The sequence below is a fragment of the Camelus ferus genome, chromosome 5 (assembly GCF_009834535.1).
Source record: "Camelus ferus isolate YT-003-E chromosome 5, BCGSAC_Cfer_1.0, whole genome shotgun sequence".
Lineage (NCBI taxonomy): Eukaryota > Metazoa > Chordata > Mammalia > Artiodactyla > Camelidae > Camelus > Camelus ferus.
Genome location: NC_045700.1, coordinates 36,166,857 through 36,192,023, shown reverse-complemented (window position 1 = coordinate 36,192,023; position 25,167 = coordinate 36,166,857). Strand labels below are relative to the sequence as shown.

At 34.3% G+C, this 25,167-nt stretch overlaps 2 protein-coding genes and 1 non-coding gene across 14 annotated transcripts in view; 2 read left to right on the top strand and 1 right to left on the bottom strand.

The window, feature by feature from the left end:
- The window catches only part of LOC102515565 (lymphocyte antigen 75), a 106,657-nt gene extending 86,849 nt beyond the window's left edge, over nucleotides 1-19,808 (top strand). Inside the window, 5 exon segments of the mRNA XM_006176792.3 lie at nucleotides 7,475-7,585; nucleotides 13,255-13,371; nucleotides 14,029-14,202; nucleotides 15,456-15,482; nucleotides 17,147-19,808. Of these exon segments, the coding sequence (XP_006176854.1) occupies nucleotides 7,475-7,585; nucleotides 13,255-13,371; nucleotides 14,029-14,202; nucleotides 15,456-15,482; nucleotides 17,147-17,349 (632 nt within the window). The 3' untranslated portion in view covers nucleotides 17,350-19,808.
- On the top strand, nucleotides 5,065-5,136 carry TRNAG-ACC. The gene has a single exon. It is a non-coding gene; the product is annotated as a tRNA-Gly (tRNA).
- Nucleotides 19,809-20,146: 338 nt separating the features above from the next.
- Nucleotides 20,147-25,167, bottom strand: part of MARCHF7 (membrane associated ring-CH-type finger 7) — a 46,678-nt gene continuing 41,657 nt past the window's right edge. For 2 of the 12 annotated variants that reach the window (XR_004319882.1, XM_014552441.2), the window contains exons 9-10: nucleotides 24,021-24,069; nucleotides 20,147-21,512 (exon numbers count right to left, since the gene is read on the bottom strand). Coding sequence is in view for 6 of the 12 variants with exons in the window: in XM_014552441.2 (XP_014407927.1) it covers nucleotides 21,454-21,512; nucleotides 24,021-24,069 (108 nt within the window). In the remaining 6 variants the exon portion in view is untranslated. Of the gene's footprint in view, nucleotides 23,484-23,960; nucleotides 24,070-25,167 lie in introns of those variants that run through there. The other 10 variants (XM_032479548.1, XM_032479549.1, XR_004319883.1 and 7 more) reach the window with 7 other exon arrangements.

The following is a 25,167-nucleotide window of genomic DNA, read 5'->3' as shown; positions in this document are numbered from 1 at the left end:
GACTCATATCTTAATGGGACAAGGGGCAAAGGTCTTATTATTGACAAGGCAAAAAAAATAGAATCTTGCCTTTCCTTCATTAACATTCAGAACAAGTATGTCCCAAGTATGTCCTCTTATGCTGTGCCTGGCGCTTTAAAAAATAAATGACAAGGGAACAAAGAGTTCTATTAGAACGGACTGGTAATGCAAAATATTCCTGTGGATATGCCATTTTATTCTTTTAGCATATGATCATTTTAGGCAGAGGATCTATGTGGAAACTTTTGGAGTTAAGTACTAGGTTTTAAAGTTTGCATCAGGCTCCTAAATTTCTGTAAATATTAAATAAATAGAATGATAAAACTATAAATCCATGGAGAGTCATTTAGGTGCATTATTAATAACAACCTATCTTTCAGGACAGCTGTGAAGACCTGAGAGTAACAGAAAAGCACTTTGGAGAGAGCATTGTGGGCAGGCCTTTTTTTTTTTTTTTTTTTTTTTTTTTGAGCAAAGTATATTAAATTATATTTTCTAGAAAATTTAACAGAACCTGTAATTGAAAAACCTATGGCAGTATTTTGGGGAGCCAGGTTTTTCACTGTAACAGGATCACAGTGAAGATACTTGGCACTGAAAAAGCCGTGGTTTAGCCCTTCTGCTCGTGAAGTGCACGAGCCTCAGTAACTTCCCTCACAGGAGGTATCGGCCTCTATTTGAACACTCTTCTCAAAGTAGGAACAGATCTCGTGAGTAGTACTTGAAGCTTGTTTCTGGGGCGCACACTCTGACCGGGAACATGCGAAGAAGGGCTCAGTGCTGAATTCACTGCATTTACTGCTAATGCCGAAATGAGCCTAAGGAGAAGGCAGCTGAAAGCTTTGAGGATGTCAAGTTAACAATTTGTTTTCTACTTTTTCTGCCTATAGCTTTTTGTTTTTACTTTTGTTGTTTTTTTTTTTTTTCTTATGACATTTTGCTTATTTAATTACAGTGGTCTTTGAGTTGCTACAGTTCTCATTATCATCACACTCACTCCCATCCCATGGGCCTGTGTGATCTAGGTAACCACTCGGCTTCTTTCCTTCAGCTCATTCAGATCTCTTTTGTATATGTCACCTTTATAATGGACTCTTTCTTAGACACACTTCTAAAGTTTCAACCCCAGTCCCTACCCTCCAGTCAGGATCTTACCTCTCTGTTTTAACTTATCTGTGGTTGCTAACCTCCAGGATGGCCCTGCTGATTCTTGCCTCCTGGTACTCCTGCCATTGTGTAGCTCACCCCTACACTGAATAGGGCTGACCTGTGTAGCCAATGGGATATCGTTGAACTAATGGAGTGTGACTCCCAAGGCTGGACTGTAAAAGACACTGCACTTCTGCCTTGTTCTCATTTGAATGACTTGCTCTGAGGGAAGCCACCTGCCAAGTCATAGGACCTTCACCTGTGGAACTGAGGCCCCGCGCCCACAGCCAGCACCAACTCACTGTCCACGTGAGGGAGCCTTCTTGGAGGCGGGTCTTCCAGCCCCAGTTCACTTTTCAGATAGAGGCGGCCCTGGCCAGGATCTTCACTGAAACTTTATGAGAGGCACCAAGCCAAAATCCTCTAGCTAAGCAGCTGTTTCTAAATTCCTAATCCAGAGAAATTGTGTGAGATAATAAAGGTTTTTGTTTTCTTAAGATGCTCATTTGCTATATATAGCAATAGATTGTTGTATACTATCTAAATAAAACACCACCTAACATTATTTTACCTATTTATCTTGCCTTTATGTATCTGCCTCACCTAGAATATAAACTCTAGGATGGCAGGATTTTTCTTCCATTTTGTTCACTGCAGAATCCCTAGCACCTAAAACAACTTTCTCACAATCACCCCCTGAGATAGGTACTGTTATTTTACAAATAGGGAAACTGGAGCACAGTAAAGTTAAGTAACACAGCCAGGATCATGTCGTTAGAGCCAGACTTTTCTCCACAGCCTAACATGCTTCATCAGAACCCTGCACTGTCCCACTTCTCTGCGGGCTGTTTTGTGTGATGTACAAGACTCTATGATAGATATTATTGGTGGTACAGTTAGATTTGAGACATGATCTATCTGTCATGCAGTTAATAGTCCAATTGGGAAAGCAGGATAAGTGTCAGATAACTACCATACAGAGCAGAATTTGATCAATGCACATGAATGTGTACTGATCTTCAAAGGGTAACACAGCCCCTTTTCCAAAAAATAAGAGGCTACCTGTGCTGCTTCTGCATAGGTCTGTGGTTTGTGTCATATTATGCTCACCATCCAAGCCACAACTAATCAAAATAGGGATAATTTCCTAAATCAAAGGCTGACTACTCTAGGCTAGGTAGCAATCCAAGGTGGGGGACCTGGTATAAGAACCCTAAGAGGCCTGGTTGACTGCTGAGACAGTATCATCAGATTTCTTATTACCCCATGTATCCTTACAAAAAAAATCTCTATTATTTGGGGTAACCTGAGCAAATCTCTAGTCCTTATAACCAGAAAAGGCCTTTCACATGTAGTGTAGTGTAAAGTCCTGTGGAAGTTCACAGGGGTCAGAGGTTACTAGAAGGTGAGGGTTGGACACTTCATGCAGAATTGACACATGAGCTGCTGCTGGAAAACATACACTTTAGTCAATAGATGGTTTAGAGATCACAGTTCATTATAATTCTAAAGCCTAAGAACTACAAGTATACGAAGAAATAATTTGTAAATGTCACTTCACTTGGTGTTGATTACATTTTTGTGTACTTATAGATGTGCTTTATTCCATTTAAACAGTATTTCAAAACTATTTTTTTATATTCTTGAATTATTTATTATCAGTACAAAATCCTCTGTGTAGCTGTGACTAGAGCATTTCTCAACCCATGGATCAAGAAATTCCAATGATTTATAAAGGTGTTTCAGGTGTCATTAAACATAGTAATGGAGTCTGTTTCCATTTCAGTTTTTTAAAAATTCCATAAGGCTAAAGAAAAGACCACAAAAGGAACCAGAAGAAAATAGAAAGAAGAAGAAGAAGAAGAAGAAGAATAAAAAGAAAGTCAAAGTTTGCAATTCAGAATATCTGCCCTTGTGACTTTCAGTTTGAGTTTCATTCTGGAAATGACTGCTTGGTTTTCCTCTATCATGTCTGAATACATGAAACATATGGTGGAGGAGTGCGGGGAGGGAGGGGCCTGCCTAGTTCACTCATTCAACCAAGATTTGACTCCTTACTAGGTGCCTGTCATTGTGCTTTTTATGGTGCTCCCTCTGCCTGGGAATTCTTTTTCTTTTTTCCTTTTCCACATGGCAAACTCATTTATCCTGTGAACTGCAGCTCAAATATTGCCTTTTTGAAATGTTCCCTTGCTCTATGAGGTATTTACTTTTTTTCTATAGTCTTACAGCATTTAACCCCTCGTACCTTTAATATGTATATGTGTCTGACTCGCCCATCAGACTGAGCTCTTTACGTGTAGGACCCATTCCTCTTAAATCCCTTTATACTTACCCCTTAGCTAGGGTTACACTGTGTCTGACATGTAGGAGTTGCTCAGCAAAAGTCTGTTGGATGGATGATGGTAGCAGCAGTTATCGATAACTTGTTCAAAAGTGTGAAAGAGAGAATTTTGCTTCTGGCTACAACAGAGTGGGACACTCATGTTCCCACTAACAACTAGAAAATCTAGATAAAATTTGGAAGGAATGGTATTTGCAGGCATCAGAGAGCTGCTAAGGCAGCTTGTTGAGGTGAACCCAGTATTCTGTGTGTTAATTTTCCCGTTAGGAGAATTGCCCAAATTTTAAGCTGCTAAAAACAGAGCAGAGTCTTTGGCATTCTCATGGTGTTAAGGAGACAAAAATTTGAGTTTTTAACTTGCCAACGAGGAGTGACTCTAGTTAACATGCAGGCTTTCAGTTGGAATCCACGGGTGTTGGGCCTCACAAAGGCTGTAACACCCCCTCAGACGGACTCAGTCCTTGACACTCTAGGCAGCTAGAGAACTGAAGATTACCTTAATACTCTCGCTGCCTCCAGAATCCTTTCTAGAGAATAACATCATATAGAGCCCCTGCAGGTTTTCTTACACAGTATCTGGTATTTGATGTTAAAAACAAACAAACAACGAACTACCAGGCATAACAAGAAACAGGCCAAAGAAGGAAGAACAAATAAAGACCAACAGGTGACCCAGAAATTAAGAGTTTTCAGAAATGGACTTTAAAATAACTGTAGTAAGTTCAGGAATATTAGTAAGACTGAGAATTTCACCAGAGACCCAGGATCTATAAAAATGCAAACAAGTTGAAATTCTGTAACTGAAAAATCACTGACATTATGAACTCAATAGATGGGTTTCACAGCAGATTTTTTAAAACTAAGGAGTAGATTAGTAAACCAGAAAGAAAAAGATTGTAATATGGAGAGCTAAAATTATTAAAAATATAGAAAAGAGCAAAAGGAGCATATCAGAAATGGTGAGAAATCTAACATATACATAATCTGAGTCCCAGAAAGGGAAGAGAGAGAAAATGGAGTAGAAGCATTATTTGAAGTAATGATGACCAAGAATGTTCCAAAAGTGACCAATGAAAATAAGCTACAGATTCAACAATTGCACTGAATTATTAGCAGGATTAAAAAAAAAATACTAGGCAAACCACTGTCAAACTGCTAAAAACCAAAGAAAATCTTGAAAGCAGCCAGAAAGAACAACGATCAGACTGACAGCCAATTTCTCAGTAGGAATGATGGAAGGCCAAACAATAAAATTACATCTTAAGTTAAAGATAAACTGCCATTCTAGAATTTTGGTTTTGCAAATGTATCCTTCAAACATGAAGGCAGTACCAAGACATTCACAGGAAATCAATAATCAAGGGAGTTTGCAGTAGACATGCACTTAAAGAAACACCAAAGGAATTTATTCAGGCAAACAGAAGATTATTCCAGTTGGTAACAGAGAAATTAAGAAGGAAAGAAGAGCAACAGAAAAGGTGTTTTTAAAACTAAAGGAATATTGTAAACTATACTTCAATAAAAAAAGAATGGGGAAAAAAAAAACTGGGGAGGGTATAGCTCAGTGGTAGAGCGCTTGCCTACCAGGCGTGAGATCCTGGGTTCAATCCCCAGTACCTCCATTAAAAAAAAAACAAAAACAAACAAATTACCTACCTTCCCCCTGAAACAAACTAAAGGACACTGACCACGCAAAATAGTAATAACAACAATAACCAGAGGAAGGGAAGTTAAAATAGTGTAAGATCCTGGCATTGTCTAGGAAGTGGTAAAAGCACCCATTTATTCTAGGTACTTATGAATTAAGGTTGCATGTTGTAATTTTCAGGGTACCTATTACAGAAATAAAGTTAAAGAATTATAGTTTATAAACGAAAAAAATTGAATATAAAGATGTTTAACAATCTTAAGAGAGAAAAAAATAAAACAAGACAATTAGAAAACAAATAGTAAAATGGCAGATACAATTTCAGATACATCAAATAACTATATTAAATATTTCTGGAAATATTCTAGTTAAAAGACAAAGATTATCAAACTTTTTTTTAAAACCTACTTGCTGATAAGGATAACCACTTTGGAAAAGTGTTTGGCAGTATCTGCCAAAGCTAGACACACGTACCCTCTATGACCCAGCAATTCACTTCTAGAAGTATACCCACAAGAAAGCATGCATGTGTGTACCAAAATATGTGCACAGCATGTTTGTAGCAGCATTACCTGTTATGGCCACAAACTAGAAACTACTCACATTCACTAACAGAAGAATGAATAAATTCATATAATATTGTATAGCAATGAGAAAGAACAAACTATAGCTATACACTAAAACATAAATGAATCTCATAAAATGTTTATCAAAAGAATCCAGATAGCAAGAGTACATACTGTATATGTTCATTAATCTAGGGTCCCAGAACAGGCAGAACTCATCTGTGGTGTTACAAGTTAGGAGTGATTACCTTTGGAAGGGAGTGGACCGAAAGGGTTTGGTTAATGGTCTGTTTCTTCATCTCACTGATGATTATATGGATATGTTCATTCTATGCACATTCACCATGCTGTATATATATGATTTGCACACTGTATGTTGTATTTCAGTAAGTTTACTTTTTAAAAAGTATACAGTAGTCTCTTTGTATCCGTAGGGGGCTAGTCCCAGGACCCCCCCCCCCCCAGATACCAAAATCCACGGATGCTCAAGTCCCTTATGTAAGATGGCATAGTGCAGTTGATCCTTGGTGTCCACAGGGTCCACATCCCCGGATAATGAGAGCCAGCTGTACCAGGAAAGGTATTAGAATTGACTGCCAGGCCAATCCAGTTATATTTCACTTCTGCTTACACCTCATTATCCAGAAGTTACCAGAAGACTGGGAAATAATCCATCAGTGGGCTGTACTCTGTACTATAAAAAAGCACCTGAGGTCAAGTACCAGAGACAGCTAATGGTCTTTGTCATATTCTGAGCTTAGTAACATTGAGGTGGTTGAATTTAGACCAGCATAGGTGACTGTTACATTCTGATCTCTGTAGTAAGCCATTCTTCTACTTTTTTATATTAAAACTGTAATTCACAGAGAACTTTAAAATAAAATTAGGTAAAATCATGGTGATTTTCCCTAAGAAAATATGGAAGATTAATGTCTTAAACTCCTTTTTTCACTGGAATTCAATAAAATCTTTGTATCCTTTCTCCATTCTGGTCAGTGAAATCAAGCTCTTGCAGGCCTATTTTTGCTTCTGAGGCTAATTAATGCAATTCCAGAGCCACGGCTGAAAAATGTACACCTTCATTATGAACAACAACAAAAAGACCTAGGCAGAGATGAAGCAGATGCAACAGCAATAGAGGAAGAGATGCAGCTGTTTTATAAAACTAATTCAAAGAATCTGCTTTGATGAGGTGTTAAATGAAGGGCATTCATAAGAACATCAATGTTGTTTTCCTGTGCAAAGGAAAACGTGTCTGAATATCCATAATCTAGCAACTAGTTTTCTTCCCTGTTCTTGAAAGTATATTTCAAACAAAAAGATCTTGTAAGACTCTTAAGACTTTTGAAATTATTACTACATACTGCAAAGGTGACCTTGAAAGAAAACTTGTAATTCTGATTGGTTGTCTTCCTTGGTAGTTTATTGCATTGGTCATTATCATGTGTAATATGCTATCACTTACATAATCTGAATTCCTAAGCAACTTAAAGACTTGTAACTTTGTCAAGTCAGAAGAGAATCAGTGGCACATTTCTTTTCACACATGTACAGTGAAGAAAAATAAATTCCTATCACACCAGTCAATTTCTTATTTTAACAAAGACCAAGAGCCTAATGGCTAAATTAACAGGGGAAATTGCCATTCTTTTTTTCTTGTGAAAATTTAATATCTAATATCATTACCTTTAGGAATTCTTGAAGTTCTCATTCTCAAGTTGTCTAACAGTATTTCTCTTCCCACAGACTGCCCTTCTTCCACCTGGGTTCAGTTCCAAGACAGTTGTTACATTTTTCTTCAAGAAGCCATCAAAGCAGAAAGCATAGAGGATGTCAGAAATCAGTGTACTGCCCATGGTAAGGAGCTTATTCTTTTTTGTTTTTTCACAGATCACTGAAGAGTATTCACTAATTTCTTTTAAACATTGTTTTGTCATATCTCACATTTACCTTGGTCCTTATAATAAGTGGACTTTTACTCTATAATACACAAGCCACAGGCAGTGAAATTGGGGTAAACCTTTGAGGTAGAAGAGAGTTGTTGGACAGTACCTCCCAAATGCTTGTGACAGAACCTTAGCACCAGCAGTGTCTATTTAATGTGAGTGCTCTGTGTCAGGCACTGTTCTTAAGCACACAGTGTACTTTAACTGGCATTAATTATTATAGCAAACCTATCAGATAGTTTATTATTAGCCTTGTTTTATCCAGAGAATAAAACTAGTTCAGTTACTTGTTCAGGGTCACACAGGAAATAATTGGCAGAGCCAGGATTCAAACCAGGGCCTGTCTGATTGTAGGAGCAGCATTCTGAATCACTGCTCTTCTGCCCTGAAAGTACTGTCTCAGGCATGCCATGTGGGCAGAAGTCAGATTACATGGGACTATCATGTGAGACTGTGGTAAAGAAGTATACCATTAAATAAAAATGAGGAAAAGGCTGTTTGCTACATGATACGCTCAGTAGTCCTGGGAAGGATATTTATATATTCACATTGTGAAATATTTTAAATAAAAATGTGATTTTTAAAAAGATGTGCTTGGGTGCTCTTTCAATCTTTGGCTGTTTGTCTCAGAGTGCATCCTTGTTGTTAAGCCTCTAATTGTGATACTCGTCAGCTCAAATGAAGACTGTGGTGTGAGCTAGCATCTTTTTCAACTGACGTCTTTAACGATAAGAGTCCATGATTATTTAAAAGTGCTTTTTATTACTGTGTGAGATCCAAAAGAAAAAAACAGACTCTTGATCATTTCATTACATTTTGTCTTAAACATATATAAACACCTGCATTGTAAAAATTCCCTTTACCTAAAAAAAAAAAAAAATTTCTGACAACTCACCAGTGTAACATTTTGGAAGAATATCAAATTGCATTAGGATGCTTTAATTAAAATCATATTCACCTATTATAGAAGGAATAAATGTAAGGATAGGATTTTTAAATCCTAGGAAGTGCCATGTAATACTCAATACGTTTATTGTTTTCCTTACTTGCTCAATGGTGTTGAACATTGGCTCTTTGAAAACAAGACATTTCCAACATGCCAGTATGGTTTCACTTCAAGGAAACTGAATAATGAGAATTTTGCTGGTCTTACAAGATTTTCTAAAGTGTTTCCCCCACAACTGTTTTCTCTTTAAAAAAAAATTTATATCAGGTACACTTAGACATAAATACAGATTTCAGTAAACAAACTATATTTGATGCTCAGAGCCAAGAAAAGACATGTTCCTATACTCTTAATAGCTTATATGAACCACAAGGTCAAATTTTACTGTCCAGCTATAATACTTAAGCAGTTAAGGAAATACATACTGTACAGAGGCATAGTTAATACTTTTGACTGACTTCCTCTGTAACTGAACTGGAGTTAGTTGTATTTGCTATTTTTCTGTAGCAAATGAAGCAAAACAAAATGGAAAAAAATCCAGAATTTTGAAGCCTGATTTTTGATTACTTGTTTTGAAGTCCTCCTTGTTTAAGCAGGGTAGCCATTTAGGAATTTTAAATTACTGTATACAAATCTGCGTATAAAGTTTGCCTTGTGTCTAAAGAAAAATATGTCCTTTTTCCCCAGTTAAAAATTTATAAATTCAGTCTTGTCTTACTGATTTGATTTTTTAAAATTTCTCATACATTTCTGATAAACTCACAGTTTATTTGATAATCCTCTACATTTGCTTCCACTCTGGAAATACCCAGAAATTTCATTGATGAGTCAGAAAATTAGCTAAAATTAGTTAATAATACTGTTACATTTTTTGGCTAGGGTAATGTTTTGTTTTGGAACAGTAAGTGGACATGCACTTAGTGTTTACTATTTATGAAGAAGGAAGAGCATAAGGAAGACTAGGATATTTACATTTGGATTTATAAAATCTTCACAGCTATACAAAGTCCTATCTTAAACCTATAATTAGGGGTATAGAAAATAAGTGACTTATCCTTCGGGCTGCAGAGAGCTAGATTTAGAAATATTCCCAGTGCTTTGTGCCAATTTACTTGATGTTACATGTCCTTATTTTGGGTACTGTCATTGTTTATTTAGGAAAATAATTGTGAGAGGCGAAAATTTTTTATTTTGCAACATTTACCTTTGATTTTGATAGTATGATTATAAGAGAACAAACAAACATTTTCAACCTTTCCTTTTTGTGATCTATGTATGAGCTGGGTCACTAAGCATAAAAAGAACATAAAGGGCCGAATTACATTTCAGCACATAGCATCACTGGTAATTCATTGTAAAAAAATTTGCTTGAGCACATGTGTTCTTCAGGGACTTATGCTGTCATTTGTTAAACAAAATGAAAGTGTGTCTTACTTGCCTTACATAGTAATTTAAGTTTACACGGTAGTTACTTAAATTGCAATGTTAAAAATCATTAAAGTTCTGTTGGCTGCCACAAGGTCAGAATAGAATGAAAACCTCATCTCTGAACACTTAAGCCTAAACTATAACCTGGTTAAATACTTCCCTTGAGGATTTTTCTAAAATGACATTTTGGTTACATTTCACAAATAAGTACAAGTACTAGAGTAAAACAGATCAAAGGTCTATATGACATTTAACAGACAGGAAGTGATAGCAGCTGGAACTGATAAGAAAATCATCATAGAATTTTTAAAAATGGACCTATGACTGAAAGAACCTTGCTGAATCCTAACTTTGGATTAATTAAAATATTAAGTATTTTAAAGGTCAGTCTTATTTTTTTCTTTTCTTTTAAAAGTTCTTTCTTACACAGTTAGTGCATGATCACTATGTAGAAAAACATATGCAACTCTTTTAAAAACAAAATTACCCTAAATTGTACCATGCTGAGGAAATGTAATCAGTGTTATCATTTTGGCAAGTGTCCTTCTAGACTTCCTCCCCACCAGGCAAATATATTTTAATAAATGCTTGATATATAGAGACAGGGTTCATATTAGGCACTGTTCTGTAATCTGCATTTTCCCTTAAAAATATTTTTCTGTGGCAGTACAGATAGGATGCATATTTCCTGATTACTGTACACTATTCCTCTAAATAGATATGTGATAATTGATTTAATCTTCCAATATTGGTCATTAAATTATTTTCAATCTTCCAGTGCATAAATGTGATGAACATTAATGATTGTCCCCTTTTGAGCACAGAGCCAATGACTGCCTTAGCATAAATTGTTCAGATTGCTGGATCAAAGAATAAGGACATTTTTTTAGGGCTTTCCCTACATCTTGCCAAATTGTCTCCAAAAAGGTTTTACTAATTTTTACTCCAACCAACCACTTTTAAGTTCCTATTTTTCTACACCCAAAGCCAGCACTGTTTGCACGTCTGAAACTCTGCTTGCTTTTTCATTTCTTTACCAGTGAGATTGCACTTTTCACATATTTCTTGTGTTATATTTCCTTTCCTTTTGTGAGTGTGAACTGCTTTTTTAAATTGTATTCTTGATGTACAATATTATGTAAGTTACAAGTGTACAGTATACTGATTCACAATCTTTAAAGGTTACATTCCATTTTTGGTTACTATAAAATATTGGGTATATTCCCTGTGTTGTACAGTATATCCTGTAGCTTATTTTTTACATAATTGCATCTTTTAATGCCCTGTGCTTATATTACCTCTTCCCCCTTCCCTCTCCCCACTGGTAAGCACTAGTTTGTTCTCTGTATCTGTGTGAATTGCCTTTTTAACAGTTGGAGACCATTTTTTTTCCTTCTGTTCAGGTGTTTGCCTATTATTTTTATAATAGAGCTTTAGTCTGCCCAGTTTGTGATTCTCTTGTTTAACAATATGGTATGTTTGGGGGAGGTTTTAGGCCCTATAGTTTTCTTCTCCCCTGTGGTTAAATTTATTTTTTTAAGCCTCTTTTAAAAGATGTAAAAGTGGGGTTGGGGGATATAGCTCAGTGGTAGAGTTTGCACACATAAAGCCTGGGTTCAATCCCCAGTACCTCCATTAACAAACAAAAAAAAATTAGATGTAAAATAATCACCTAGTACAAATTTTTCTTACTTCATGACCTGATAGCTCTTTCTCTTCTCCATTTATGTTGATTACCTAAAAATTACCGATTTTAGGGTGATGTCTTGCAACAGCCTATTTAAGTTTCCTGTAATTCTCAGTGTGTGTTCCCTGGATCAGCAGCATCAGTGCCACCTGGGAACTGGTTAGGAATTTAAATTCTCGGCCCCATCTTACTCCTACTAAATCAGACACTCAGGGCCCAGCACTATTTTAACAAGCCCCGCACCCCTGGGTGATTCTGATGCGGACTAAAGTTGGAGAGACAATGATCTAAGACAACAGTTCTGAAGTTTTCAGGAGTCTGTTAAGTCAGGATAATTTTAGAATAATGTAATTTAATAGTACGAAAGGCTTCCTCATCTCTCCATGTATTATTTGAATTAACTGCAGTACCCAAACTCCCAAGATAACTTTAAAAATGTGTAGGATCAACAATTTCTCCTTCACAATTAGAATTGTTGACTTCTAAAATTACTGAGAGTGGAGGGTCACGTTCCTTAAGAACATTTTGGTGTTGTATTCCTCCCCAGCTGAATACAGATGAAAGGATGTATTTTTCCCACGGGTTGGATGTACCTTCCCCACCAGGTTTCTGGTTGCTATAAGCTGTGATGTCATCATTCATTTTTACTTACAAAAAAAGAAAAAAACCATACAATATCATGAGAGAAACTAAGTCTATTAGCGTTTTCTCCTAAGTGGAATTAAGAGAGTAGCATGACTTTCTGCTTTGCAAGATCTTTGTTGGGTTAAGAAACAAGATTAAATTATCCTGGAAAAGTGAAGTTACCTCATTTTATAGGGTGCTATGTAGCTTATAGGTTGAAAGGATAAAAAATGTTAATGTGAGACATAAAATATATGTGGCTGCTGCTGTTTACTCTTGAACCAGGTGAAAATCCTAGGAAAAAATCAACTATCCATTGAGAACAAGGAAGAAGGACCTCCTTTATCACTTTCCCTAACAAGGAGTTTTCTAAGGATGACCAGAGAGAAATTTGGGAAGGCATACGCTTCAGGCAGCAGGCGCATGGCAGCCAGTTAAATGAGGCAGGTCAGAGACTGCTTATTACTTGAACTTGACTAGGTCTTGGTACTGTTCTGGCAAGTTGCCTTATTAGTACTTTTCAGCTATCCAGGGTGTGGTCAGAGCTACTTCAACTGAGGGCGGGAGGGGTCATGACTGCTGGAGGAAGGGGTAGTGAAAAGTGGAGAGATGGATAGTGTTTTACTGCGCAAGCCTCCCCATGATGTTTTGTTTCCACGTTATGAGATTACCAACCTTAGGTGAATGAAATAGGAAGTGTGACTCTCTTCAGTTTATCATGTTACTTTTCTCATGAGTATATTCTTTAGAAATGTGCATGATATTTTCAAGCTAATTTTTTTAACATGTAAAAGTGTAATACATGTATTATAATAATGTATAATTTATATATACCTCATGTGATTTTCACTGATTCTGGGAACATGCTGATTTATTCTCCCTAAAATAATTTCAGGAGCAGACATGATAAGCATACATAATGAAGAAGAAAATGCTTTTATACTGGATACTTTGAAAAAGCAATGGAAAAGTCCAGATGAGATCCTATTAGGCATGTTTTTTGACACAGATGGTAAGTGATATTTATCTGTGAGATACCACTTTTTTTCCCTTAATCTTAGTAAAACTGATGACTTTCTTTTAGGTTCTTCAATTCTCTAGTTCAAGGTGATGTTTCTTTGTGGTCTCCAGGTATTATATTTTCAGTATGCACCCATATACCACAGATTTTCCAAGAGCAGCTCAATGTATCAGTTAGTTGATTCTTTTGTCTGAATTAAAATGTAATTCTAGACTCAGTACTTTGTAATATGGTAGGGTAATAAAGTCGGTACGTGTCAACAATTAATAGGATAGACAGCTGTCAAGGTAATGTTATGTAAATGTATTTGTCAGTGTAGAAAATATAAAGTATATATATAATTATTTTCAAAATGAAATGAAGTTACTAAGGTTACCATGAGTATCTGAACTATTGCCTTGGCTATTTCTCCATGAAAATTATATATACATATATATACTTTTTTTTTTTTTTTTACAAAAATGGGATCTTCTTCAGAACCTCTTGAACCATTATCTTTTACTTGCCTGTACACAGGATATATTCCACTTTCTAATTTAAACCCTATAAAAGTTCAGACAAGACATACCTTAGGACACCTTTAAACCCTTTGACATTCTAACATCTTTTTATGCTGTCATAATGTTGAAAATATTCCTTAACTGACAGATGCCAGTTTCAAGTGGTTTGATAAATCAAATATGACATTTAATAAGTGGTCAAACCAAGAAGATGGCGAGGATCTAGTTGACACCTGTGCGTTTTTGCACACCAAGACAGGTGAATGGAAAAAAGGAAACTGTGAAGTTTCTTCTGTGGAGGGAACCCTTTGTAAAGCAGCTAGTAAGTATAACTGAAGGCCTTTTTTTCCGTTCTAATGGGTGGGGAAAGTAGGGCTGGTTTTAAAATAATTGAGATACGTGCCTCAATACATAGAGGAAGTAAGACTTCCTATTAGGTTGGTTTGCTCCCAAGAAACTCTTGGAAGTCAAATATGTACTTCTGTTACATCTCAGATGTAGGACTAGATCATGTGAACCAGGTATACTTTTATTTTATCTGCTTATTCTTAGAGATTACAGTAAGTCAAAAAATTTTCCTGTTGTTCAAAGGAATTACCAGTCTCTTTGAATGTGATTTGATTAATCAGTGGAAGTGGTGAAGACTATTCATGGCTGATTCCAGAATTCTAATGTTTACAAAGAATCTGATTCAGTACAAGAACATCCTGGTTAGGCAAAGAAAATCTGCATAATAGTTTATAATTTATTTTGGATTAAAATGTAAGTTTTCTTTTTATGCATCACAGTGCTTTCTAATGAACAAATTTATCCTGTCCCACAGTATTTTTATGTTACTGTTAAACATTAGTTTGTTCTTTTATGTTTTACAAAGAACTGTTTTCTCATTAAAGACACTTAGAATTTCAAAATATTATTTTGGGATGCTTGAAACATGACAGAAACAGTCATTCTCCACATTGCATCCTTAACATCTTTTCTGTTTCGACTGTAAACCAAAACTATACAACTATACATCTTTATTTCCTTTCTTTACATCTGGAATTACAGTTGGTTTTTGTTTTTGTTTTTTTTAACCTGTCTCAGTGGGGTTTTAGATTAATCAGTCAGTTTTATGGTAGTAGCATTCACCTTCCAGTATTTGTTGGATTTTTTTTTTAAGTTGGTTCTTTTAATATACTGTGCCTCAGGGCACCATTACAGAAACCAAATTTTTAATTAAACTATAACTTCAAAATATCAGAAATAGTGAGCAAATCTGTACCAATGAGGTAAGGTCACAGCTGTATACTTTAATTGTAGTTTTCTACAGACTTTCCAACCAAAATCTTATTTCCCTCTCTGCATCACACTGTCTTTTTCTTAAGTTCCCTGATTGTTTTTCCACCATCCGAACTAATGCATTTTTAGACCTTTACATCTTTTTAAGTAATACAGACATATGACTAAGCAAAAGAAATATAAGTAATTTTAAGCTATTAAAGGGTTCATTTTTAACTACTTTGAAAGTGTTTAAAGGCAGTCTTAGAATAAAGCATACTTACATTTTAATTTTGATTTTCTTTTGTATTTTAGTCCCATATGAAAAGAAATATTTATCAGGTAAGTAATGGTCTTCTGTTAAAAATTTCCCACAAGTAAAAATACACTGATTCTAGTGTATTAAAGTAGTACTAAAGACCCCTTTAAAAATGAATTATGTAACACTGTAAAGTAGAACAACTTTTGTTAAGAGCATGGAAAGATCTTAGTTTAGTAATAAGACTTGGCATTTTAAATACATCTGCAAGTTATGTATGAAATGAACATTTTTTGCCAATATAAGCAAATTAACATACGTGACTTATTTACTAATATAGTCTAGATATCTCTCCATATCATTAACTATATATAAACCCTCATTCTTTTTTACAACTGCCTACTCTTCCACTTTATGGACATATAGTTATTTACCAGTTCTAGAATTCTGCTGGGTTGTTCCCAAACATTTCCTATTATAAACGATGCTATAAGGAATGAATCACCTTGCACAAACACACGTTTATCTGTAGATTAGACTCCCTGAAATGTAACTGCTGGATTGAACATGAATATGTAACTTTGATCAATACTAACAGTTTCAGAGAAATTGTACCATTCTGCATTCCCAAAAGCAATGTATAAATGCCTGTTATGAAACTTCTGCATTTTTGAAAATTGGATGGTATTTTTAACCTGTTATTTTTGATATATAATTAACAGGGTAAAATGCACAATGTTAAATGTACACCTCGATGGTGCCTGTGTATATACCTGTGTAACCAACACTCAAATCAAGATATGGAACATTTCTATCACACCACAAAATTCCCTCATGCCCCTTCCCCAAAAATGTCCACCCTGCCACCATCCACCCCACAGTAGCCACTGTTGATTTCTATTACCATAGGTTGGAGTTGTTTGTTCCTGAGTTTCACAGGAATGTAACTCTACTGGCTGGCTTCTTTCAATCAAGATTTTTTTTTTTTTTTTAAGATTCATCAATGTTGTACATACATGTATTGTACTTTTCTATTTCTGCATAGTATTTTTATAAACATACCATAATTTCATTCTCCTTTTTATGGCTATTTGATTACTAGTCTGGCATGAATGTGCTAAGAGCTGCACGTGAACATTCTCATACTTCTTTTTTGGACCTATATTCTCATTTTCCTTGAGTGAAATTCCAAAAGTGAAATTACAGGGCCAAAGGGTAGCTAATGTTTAGTATTACTAGAAATAATCAAGTATTTCACAGCGGTTGAACCATGTTACATTTCCTCTGACAGTGTACACAAGTTCCTTTTGCTGTACACGCATCCCATGATGGTCCCGTCAATTTTAGCCATCAGATGGGTGTGTAGTGATCTTACTGTAATTTTAATTTCCCTGATGAAAACAGATGCTGAGTACCTTTACACATTTATAAGCCACTTGGATATCTTCTCTTATGAAATGTCTCTTCAACTCTTTTGCCCTTATTTTGTATTTGATTTTCTTATTGTTATTTTTTGGTTTTTAAAAATTTGGATGAGTTCTTTGTTAGCTATGTGTATCATGAATACTTTGTTTGGGGCTTGCTATAACTATGACAGAAGAGAAGGAAAGGAGTGTTTATGGGTTCACATGTATACAGGAGAGTTAAATTCTCACTCTTCTATAGGAGGAAATTCAACAACTTTTAAAGAAAACCAAGCAAAGCACCACCTGTTTTCCCTTATTTTCTTTTGTCTTTTCCTTTTCAGATAACCACATTTTAGTATCAGCTTTGGTTATTGCTAGCACAGTAATTTTGACAGTCTTGGGAGCAATCGTTTGGTTCCTGTACAGAAGAAATCTGGATTCTGGTTTCACCACAGTTTTTTCAACTGCACCCCAGTCACCTTATGATGACGACTGTGTTTTGGTAGTTGCAGAGGAAAATGAATATGCTGTTCAATTTGACTAAAATTTTGGAAATCTCATATTAAGACATCTAATACCTTGACTGTGATTCCTGTGCAAGATTTAATATAAAACCTGGCAATGAAAATTAGTTTTTATATTACCCTATTCTAGTAACATTCATTGATTGTCATGTAATCACTGATTGTGACAAAATTTTTAGGATCATTATAAGAACAAAGTTTTGAAGAAAGGAAAAATATTAGATATAATTTAATGGTTTTAACCACCTCCCCAAATGCACCTTTCATTTGAATGAAGGAAAGCTTAAAGCCCAAGTAGTAAAGCAGGTAAAAATAAAAACCCAGTCTACGTGTCTTGCCTCCTCTATCTTCCTTCCCACTTAGTTGAATGACCTTAGTTTATAGCTGAATTAAAAATAAAATAAAAAATATGAAGAAAAGATTCTACTTACCACTATAATTTTAGCAACCACTGCTAGGTCTTTAGCAATTTCTATGACCGTTTATCAATAAGATATGAAGAAAAAACCTGATCTTAAAATAGATCCTCTACATTTAGATAATACTTATGACAGTAACTCTGATAAATCCAATACTACTTCTATCTTCCTTCATGATTCAGATGTAGAAACTGTACAGATTTTAACATCCCATATGCCACATAACTATACAGTTTCAGTACTTTCAGAACACTGTTTTGGACCACAAATAGTATTTAGCACTGATCACAACTAGTCAGAATTTCAGTAAAGTTTAATACATTTTTTGAAACAAAAAAGATTACAGCCATACCAGGAAGGTGTGGAGGAAGTCGAAAATGTGGGTGTAAGTGTTGGATCATAGTGCCCGTGCCCTTCAAGGATTTTTCTCCTGCCACTTTACCTGCTCCTATATAAGATGTCTCATGCTCCTCAAGCCTCAATGAACTTTATCAGTGATATGAAAACTGTAAGCAAAAGCTGCAAAGAAAAACTACATATTACTGTAGTGATGATGCTCAGTTTTCAGTAGATGTACATTTTCAGGCAATGGTGAAAATTATTTTAGGGGTAAAAAATGAAAATGAAAAAAAATTTTAAATGGAAAAAATCCTTATCCTGAGAGGATTTCTTTCTTTAGCAACTTGTACAACTTAAAAACAGTATTAGAAAAGATAAGACTTCACATGAAATTGTATTTACTATACTTAGAAACTTGAAGACTCAAGGAAAGTAATCCCTCTACTGTAAATCATACCCCACTAAGTCATCTTATGGGAAGTTTTCTTATGGAGAGAGAGAGCCGTCTTTCAAGCTTGACCAATGGCAACAAAGTCCTAGCTTGCACCATCTCTTTCTATTGGTCACCATGAATCAGAAATATCCCTCATTACAATTAGTGGCAGTTTTGTTAATGAGACATGAATAACAAAGTGATGACTGTGGTTATGTGACAGTAAAAGAACAAATTTTATACTGGGTGTCATCACATAATTATACTCTGAAAAGCTTTAAGATTTTGTGTATTGACTGAGATGTCTACTACTGATTGGCTGTTAGTAGTGCTACCAGTCGTGAACATTAGACCAGAATTCCTTCCTGCTTTTCCAAGTTCTACCAATCCTCTTAAGAACTAAGACTGACTTGTTCCTTAAAACTTTCTCTAGTTGTCACAGATCTCTACAATATCCAATACAGCAGCCACTAGCCACATGCGGCTATTTAAATAAATTGAAGTTCAGTTCCTCAACTGAAGCCATATTTCAAATGCTCAAATCACATGCAGTCAGTAGCTACTATTTTGGACAATATAAATTACATACTATTTCTATTACCATAGGAGGTTTTATTGGACAATGCTGTTCTAGAGTCTCCACTTCCATACAACTATTTTCTTCAGTTCATTCCCATCACTTCTACATAATGGTAGTAGCTCTCCCAAAATGGCTGTTTTAAACCGATTTAATTTTCCATGTTTGATTTCATTTTCAAACAAGTCCTTAAAGGCCCCTGGTAACACAGTACTAAATCTTAATTTTCTTTATGTATGTGAACATTTGGAATAGGCTTTTATCTATTTGGTGGTCAACAGATAACTGGCTCATTCAAGTCTGTATTTAGTTTTAATTTTAACAATAACACAAGCATGTCTGTTTACATTCAGAATGTATAAAACTTCTTTTCTTCAAACATCTTGACAACGTATGTTTGGCAGCTATTACTACTATCATTGCTTTTAGCTACCATTACTTTTAACTACATTTTCTCAGGATTTTGCATCCTTAAATTCTTAGGAATTTGAGTAAGTGTATGGTCTCTTTTGTTTAGAATTTAAAAGCGATACCAATGAAAGATACTTCTTACTCCCTCTAATCCACATTTACAGGGTATGAGAAGCTAACAGAATACTGAAATACTAAGTGGTACTAAGGAATTACGAGAATTCTATAAAGCTCAAGCCATTGTGTACCTGTCATTTAATTAATATAACAAAACTATAAATAAACTGCACACCAATGGAATGTTTTCTACCATTTAGATTTTTACTTAAAAATTTTAAAGAAAACACTTTGTGTGTTAAAAAGAAGATACTACATTTTTACACTGAGTTCTATTAAAAGTATGTTTCTAATTCAAAGCATCTTTAAAGACTCAGGGAATAGATATTAATACTGGCATCCTTAAATTTTGTATTTTTGCTTTAAGGAAGGCTATGCAAAAATAAGCAAACGTTAAGCAAATGTTTTAGAAACATTTATATTTCATATTAAATGAGACTTGAAATAATAAAATTCTTGGTTATAAGGTCTGAAGACTTCTTTGAGCACCAATTTAAAAGGAAACATTTCAAACTATAAAGTAAATCAATCAGTATGCACTTTATTTCAAGCCAAGGTTTTACATTAAGACCAACAAACTGACTTAACGTAGGCAAACTGTTGATTCACATTTGAGAAATTACAGTTTCTACTTAGGTTCCAAAAAAGTAGTCTGCTGCCATGACATAAGACTATTTAACCTGAAACCAACTGAAGGTGTTTTTAAGTGTATCCTAAGGGTGTTGAAAGAGGAAATATACAGTGTTATAGAAGTGTACATAACTCATAACCACAGTGCAAATCTATTTAAGTGAACAGGTAAATGTTCATCTGTTCTCTTAAGGTAGTGAAAAATATTAAGTCATCAAATAAATGCTCAGAATTACCAAGGAACAGTTAAAAACGACCAGGATCCAAACAGGTTATTTATATCACATTTATCTATAAAGAAGTTACAACACTAAAAAAACATTGAAAACCAGTGTTTTAAACTTTGAATGTGGGATTTAAAAATATTTCACTAACTTGAGATTTCAATAATTTTTTTTTCAAATCAAATAGCATTTGACTGGCAATCCTGATATAATTTACAGCTGTAATATTCCTAAAAGGAACATCTACATACTATGGCCTATCAAATATAATCTGCATTTTGCAAATCAATACAAAAATTTACCCATCATTTGTACATTTTATATTTATATATTTTTTAAATTAGATTTTATTGCTAAGTGAATTTAGAATTCAAGTTACATTTGGAAACCTAATATAATGCTCTTCATAACTTTTTCCCTGCTCTTACTTTCTTTAAACACTGGAAGCAAATGATCATGAAAATGAGACTGCAACTTAAGGCATTTTAAAAAGAAAAATAATTAGGTGCCATTTGGCAATTTATTCTGAAAGCATATTTTGTCCCACTTTTTTCACTAACAGACTAAAACGTCAACCTTTTTTCATAAATATGACTACGGTAATCAGAACACAAAAAATGGCTGCAGCATTGCTTAGATATTTAAAACAAGGATAACATTTTCTCAATTCAGCTAAAAGAAAAATACTTTTGATTACCTGTTTATAAACATTAGACTCACTGGCCATGTTAATAAGCCAGCAGAATTTTAATTCAGCAATACTTGAGAATGAATATATATATACATGCATACATGTGTGTACATATATATTCATTATATATATACATGCATACATGTGTGTATATATATATTCATTATCTATAGATAGACAATAAAGGTATTCAATAGGCATTCCCCCACAAAATTAAATTCATACTTAATTGCCAGTTTTAATAAACACTTGTTCACAGATCATCCATTTGTCTTATATGAAGTTAGGCAATATCAAATGTTCTGTTATGGTCTCCATCTTCTTCAGAATCATCCTCTGAAGCTGTTGAAAGAAAATAGGATGATCAAGAATGATTTTAAGGGGGATGAAGAATGGAAGTGTAAATATGAAGCCAGAACAGCAATGACTTGTAAAATAAAAATCCCAATTTAGTATACTGTTCGGTCAAAATGATAGGTTATCATGACAGGGTTGGGGTGGTTTGACTGTGGGTGATGCCCATCCACACCTTTCTGTTATGTTAGTTTTTATTAAAATGAAAACATTTTAAAATGTGGTTCAAGAACATTTAAAAAGTTTCTAAGATCAATCTGTGTTCATAGTAGCTAATGATATACATGAGAAAAAGTGAACTTAAAGCCCGTGCTCTCACACACTTGAGTAGAATCTGGCTTATTACCACTGCATGTTTGATGTATCCAATGAAAAATTTTAAAAATGTACACAGAATAATAGATTATGGGTGTTCTTGCAATTTACATCAAAGCTATGTCTACACAATGCCAAGAAAAAGCTCTAGTCAAAAAAGCTTTCTATAGACATAGTCTATTAAAATAACTTGATTTAGTAAAAACCTTTTGTTGAGATTATTCCTGTGCCTTCACGTTGTCAGAAACATACCACTCTTGCAACATTTCTGACCTCAATTTAGAGTCATCAGCAACTCAAAGAGTTTAAAAACATCTAACCAGTATTTCTCCTACTATCAAGGGCAGAAAGGTTAAATGTATACTCTTGTATTTAATACCGGTCAATTTAAGAGCACTCAGCAAAGGAATCAACAAGAAAATTATGCAACAAGTACAGATGAGACTTCAGTGTCCATACTTCAGTCTGTTATCTCGCAGAAATTTTAAATCCATTTTAAATAAATGATATCAAGCATATACTTAGTTCATGATGAGTAAATTCTATGCTTAAGTTTTATGCTGTATCACAGAGAAATGTCAAACTAAAAAATAGAACAGTTTTTCAGAGAATTTCTCATGTTTTCAACTGGATTAACTCTACAGAAGAAAATCCAGTTAGAACCTATTTTCAAAATATATTAATACTCTGGTATTGAAGAGTTAAATTTGTGGCACCCTCATCTTTCCCTCTCAGTTGAGTTTAGATATATATTTTAACTCTATTTTTCTCCTTTCATTCACATGTTGGGAGTAGACACTCCTATATGTTTAGAAAACTAAATTCTAAATCAGAACATTAATTAAAAAAAAAAGCAATCTGGGGAAAATGTATACTGCAACAAATTACTATCATCACATCTGACAAAGTATAAATCATAATTTACAAAAGAGAGAAAGATCCTTGTATTAGCCAACATGAGGTATCTAAACTAAGAAGGTTTGAAGGAAAAAAAGATTTACATTAAATGAATTTCCATTTAGGCTTTATTATACCATTTGACTCTTTTATATATTATTTCCACACAAACTAAAATTGTGAAAATGCATTATCTAGTTGTATCTCAAATCCCTTTAAAAGTTAAAAATAGTACAAACTTAATGACAAAAATCCATGTCTAAGAATATTCAAGGAATTAAAAGGTTCTTACGAGGATTAAGTCCTTCTCAAATCTTCAATCAATGATGCTGAGCTTTCTTTAAAAATAAAAATGTGATACACACTACAGATAACACTCCAAGTATTTTGAAGATTGAGTACTGGAGATAATCAATTGGAGAATACATATTTAAAAACACTTCAAAGAGCGTACTGGAATCTGATCATGGGGAGCTAGTTGCTTTGGGTGAAAAAGCACAATAGGTAGGGTAATCTTGGATTCCCAGGAACTGTTCCAGAGCCACCAATATCTGTGCCCACCTGGTATGAAGCACCCTGGAGGTTGTAGGACTTTGAGAAGAGGGTAAGCTGTGCAGATGCCTGTAAAGATTTGGGCATTAAGTGCCTTCACAAAGGAGCCCAGGCAGAAGTCCTAATGCTGGAACGTGATCTTAAGAGATTGGAGCTGCTGGCCGAGCTGGCTGCCTATTAAAGGTCCATGAGGACCTGAACAAGGAGCAAAAAAAAAACAAAAAAACAAAAACAAAAACAAAAAAACTATGGCTTCTGTTAGGGACTCAGAATTAGGACTCGTTCACCCCTATTTCCTAGAACTATATATAAACCCGGGAACACCTTTCATGATCTAACAAAGCTAAATAACAAAGTTTCATATACAAAACAAAAAATCTAACCAATTAAGAGGTGGGTTTGGATTAGTAGTTAAACATGTCTTTTTCTTGATTAAAAGTGTTAAAATTAAGGTGATCAAATATATGTTTTTATTTTAAACAAAAGGAAAATATTGATGGTTAATATAACATCCTTTTATACATTAAAATTAATACAATTTTAAAATACATGCTCTTAAAAAACTAATGTCAGTTGCCCAACCCATTTTCCCAAATCAATTATTTTGGTATTATTAAGCCTATAAATGAAGCTTTAATTTGGTAGAAAGAATATATATACTTAGGTTTTGCTCTGTGGGTTTAATTTGCAAAAGTAAATTCAACAAGTCTGGGAAGGGGTAATTCCACCTACTTTCGAGATCTTCCATATGTGCCTGAAGAGTTCTTGCAAGGTTAATAAACTAGAAACAATGCAGAAAGAAATACAGTAGTTTAAATGTTGCAAATGGATCTATTGAGAGAATCAGTATAAGAGATTCATTTTTACTTAAAAGTCAAACATAATTTTAAGCCTTTAAAGGGGGGGGTGTCTTTCTCCCCCTACATCAAAAATTATAAGCTTAAGGATACGATTTTTTTTAATGTCATATAATCATTATTAGCCATGTAGAAATCATATATTTATCATATAGAAACTGGGAGCAGATAAATATAATAATCTTATCCAATGATATCACTGTCTTCTTGCATAAATATAACACCTCCAAAAACTATGGAGAAAAAAATTAAACCTTTGCAATTTGGACCCAAAAGAATTCAACCTGAGTGATTTAAGAAAAAAAAATCAGTATTTTCCTCCCTAAATTCATTAGCTCCAGAAGTACTACATTTAATTCTGTACTTTTTAAAAAGTCATAAAAATGACTTCCACTTTAATAACTTGTCTATACATTTTACAAAGGCATGAATTCAATAATCTCACTATATACTATATATGGTTCAATCATTCTGAAGAGATTATGCTGCCTTTTTAGAAATCGAGATCTTTTTGCTTAACACTCTTTAAAGTTCTTTGAATGATAATAATCAGTCAACTGGCTCACAGGAATAATGTTTACATTACAGAAAAATTTTTACCAATATACACTGAATTGGTTATTTGGTAATTTTCAAAATATAACAAACACTATACCCCACCATATAAACTCTACTAAATTTTTATCACCAAAGAACATTTATATGAAAAATAGTTTAAAAGACATGTTTATGAGCACATTTCAAGATATGAAGTGTTCAGAATGCTACTGCAATGAGATGTAGACTCTAGCCCCTGCACCATAAAATGGGCAAGGCAATAGAGCATAAATTTCCACTAGTACACTGAAATAGTACCATTTAATTACAGATACCTAACAAACAACCAGCCTAAGTATTAAATTAATGCAACAAACAATGCACAGAGTAAAGACCAAACAGTCCAAATCTTAAGTTTGCAATAGGAATGCTTAAAAACTACTACACTGGTAATGCTTTACACGAGAGTTACAAATGAATTGAAG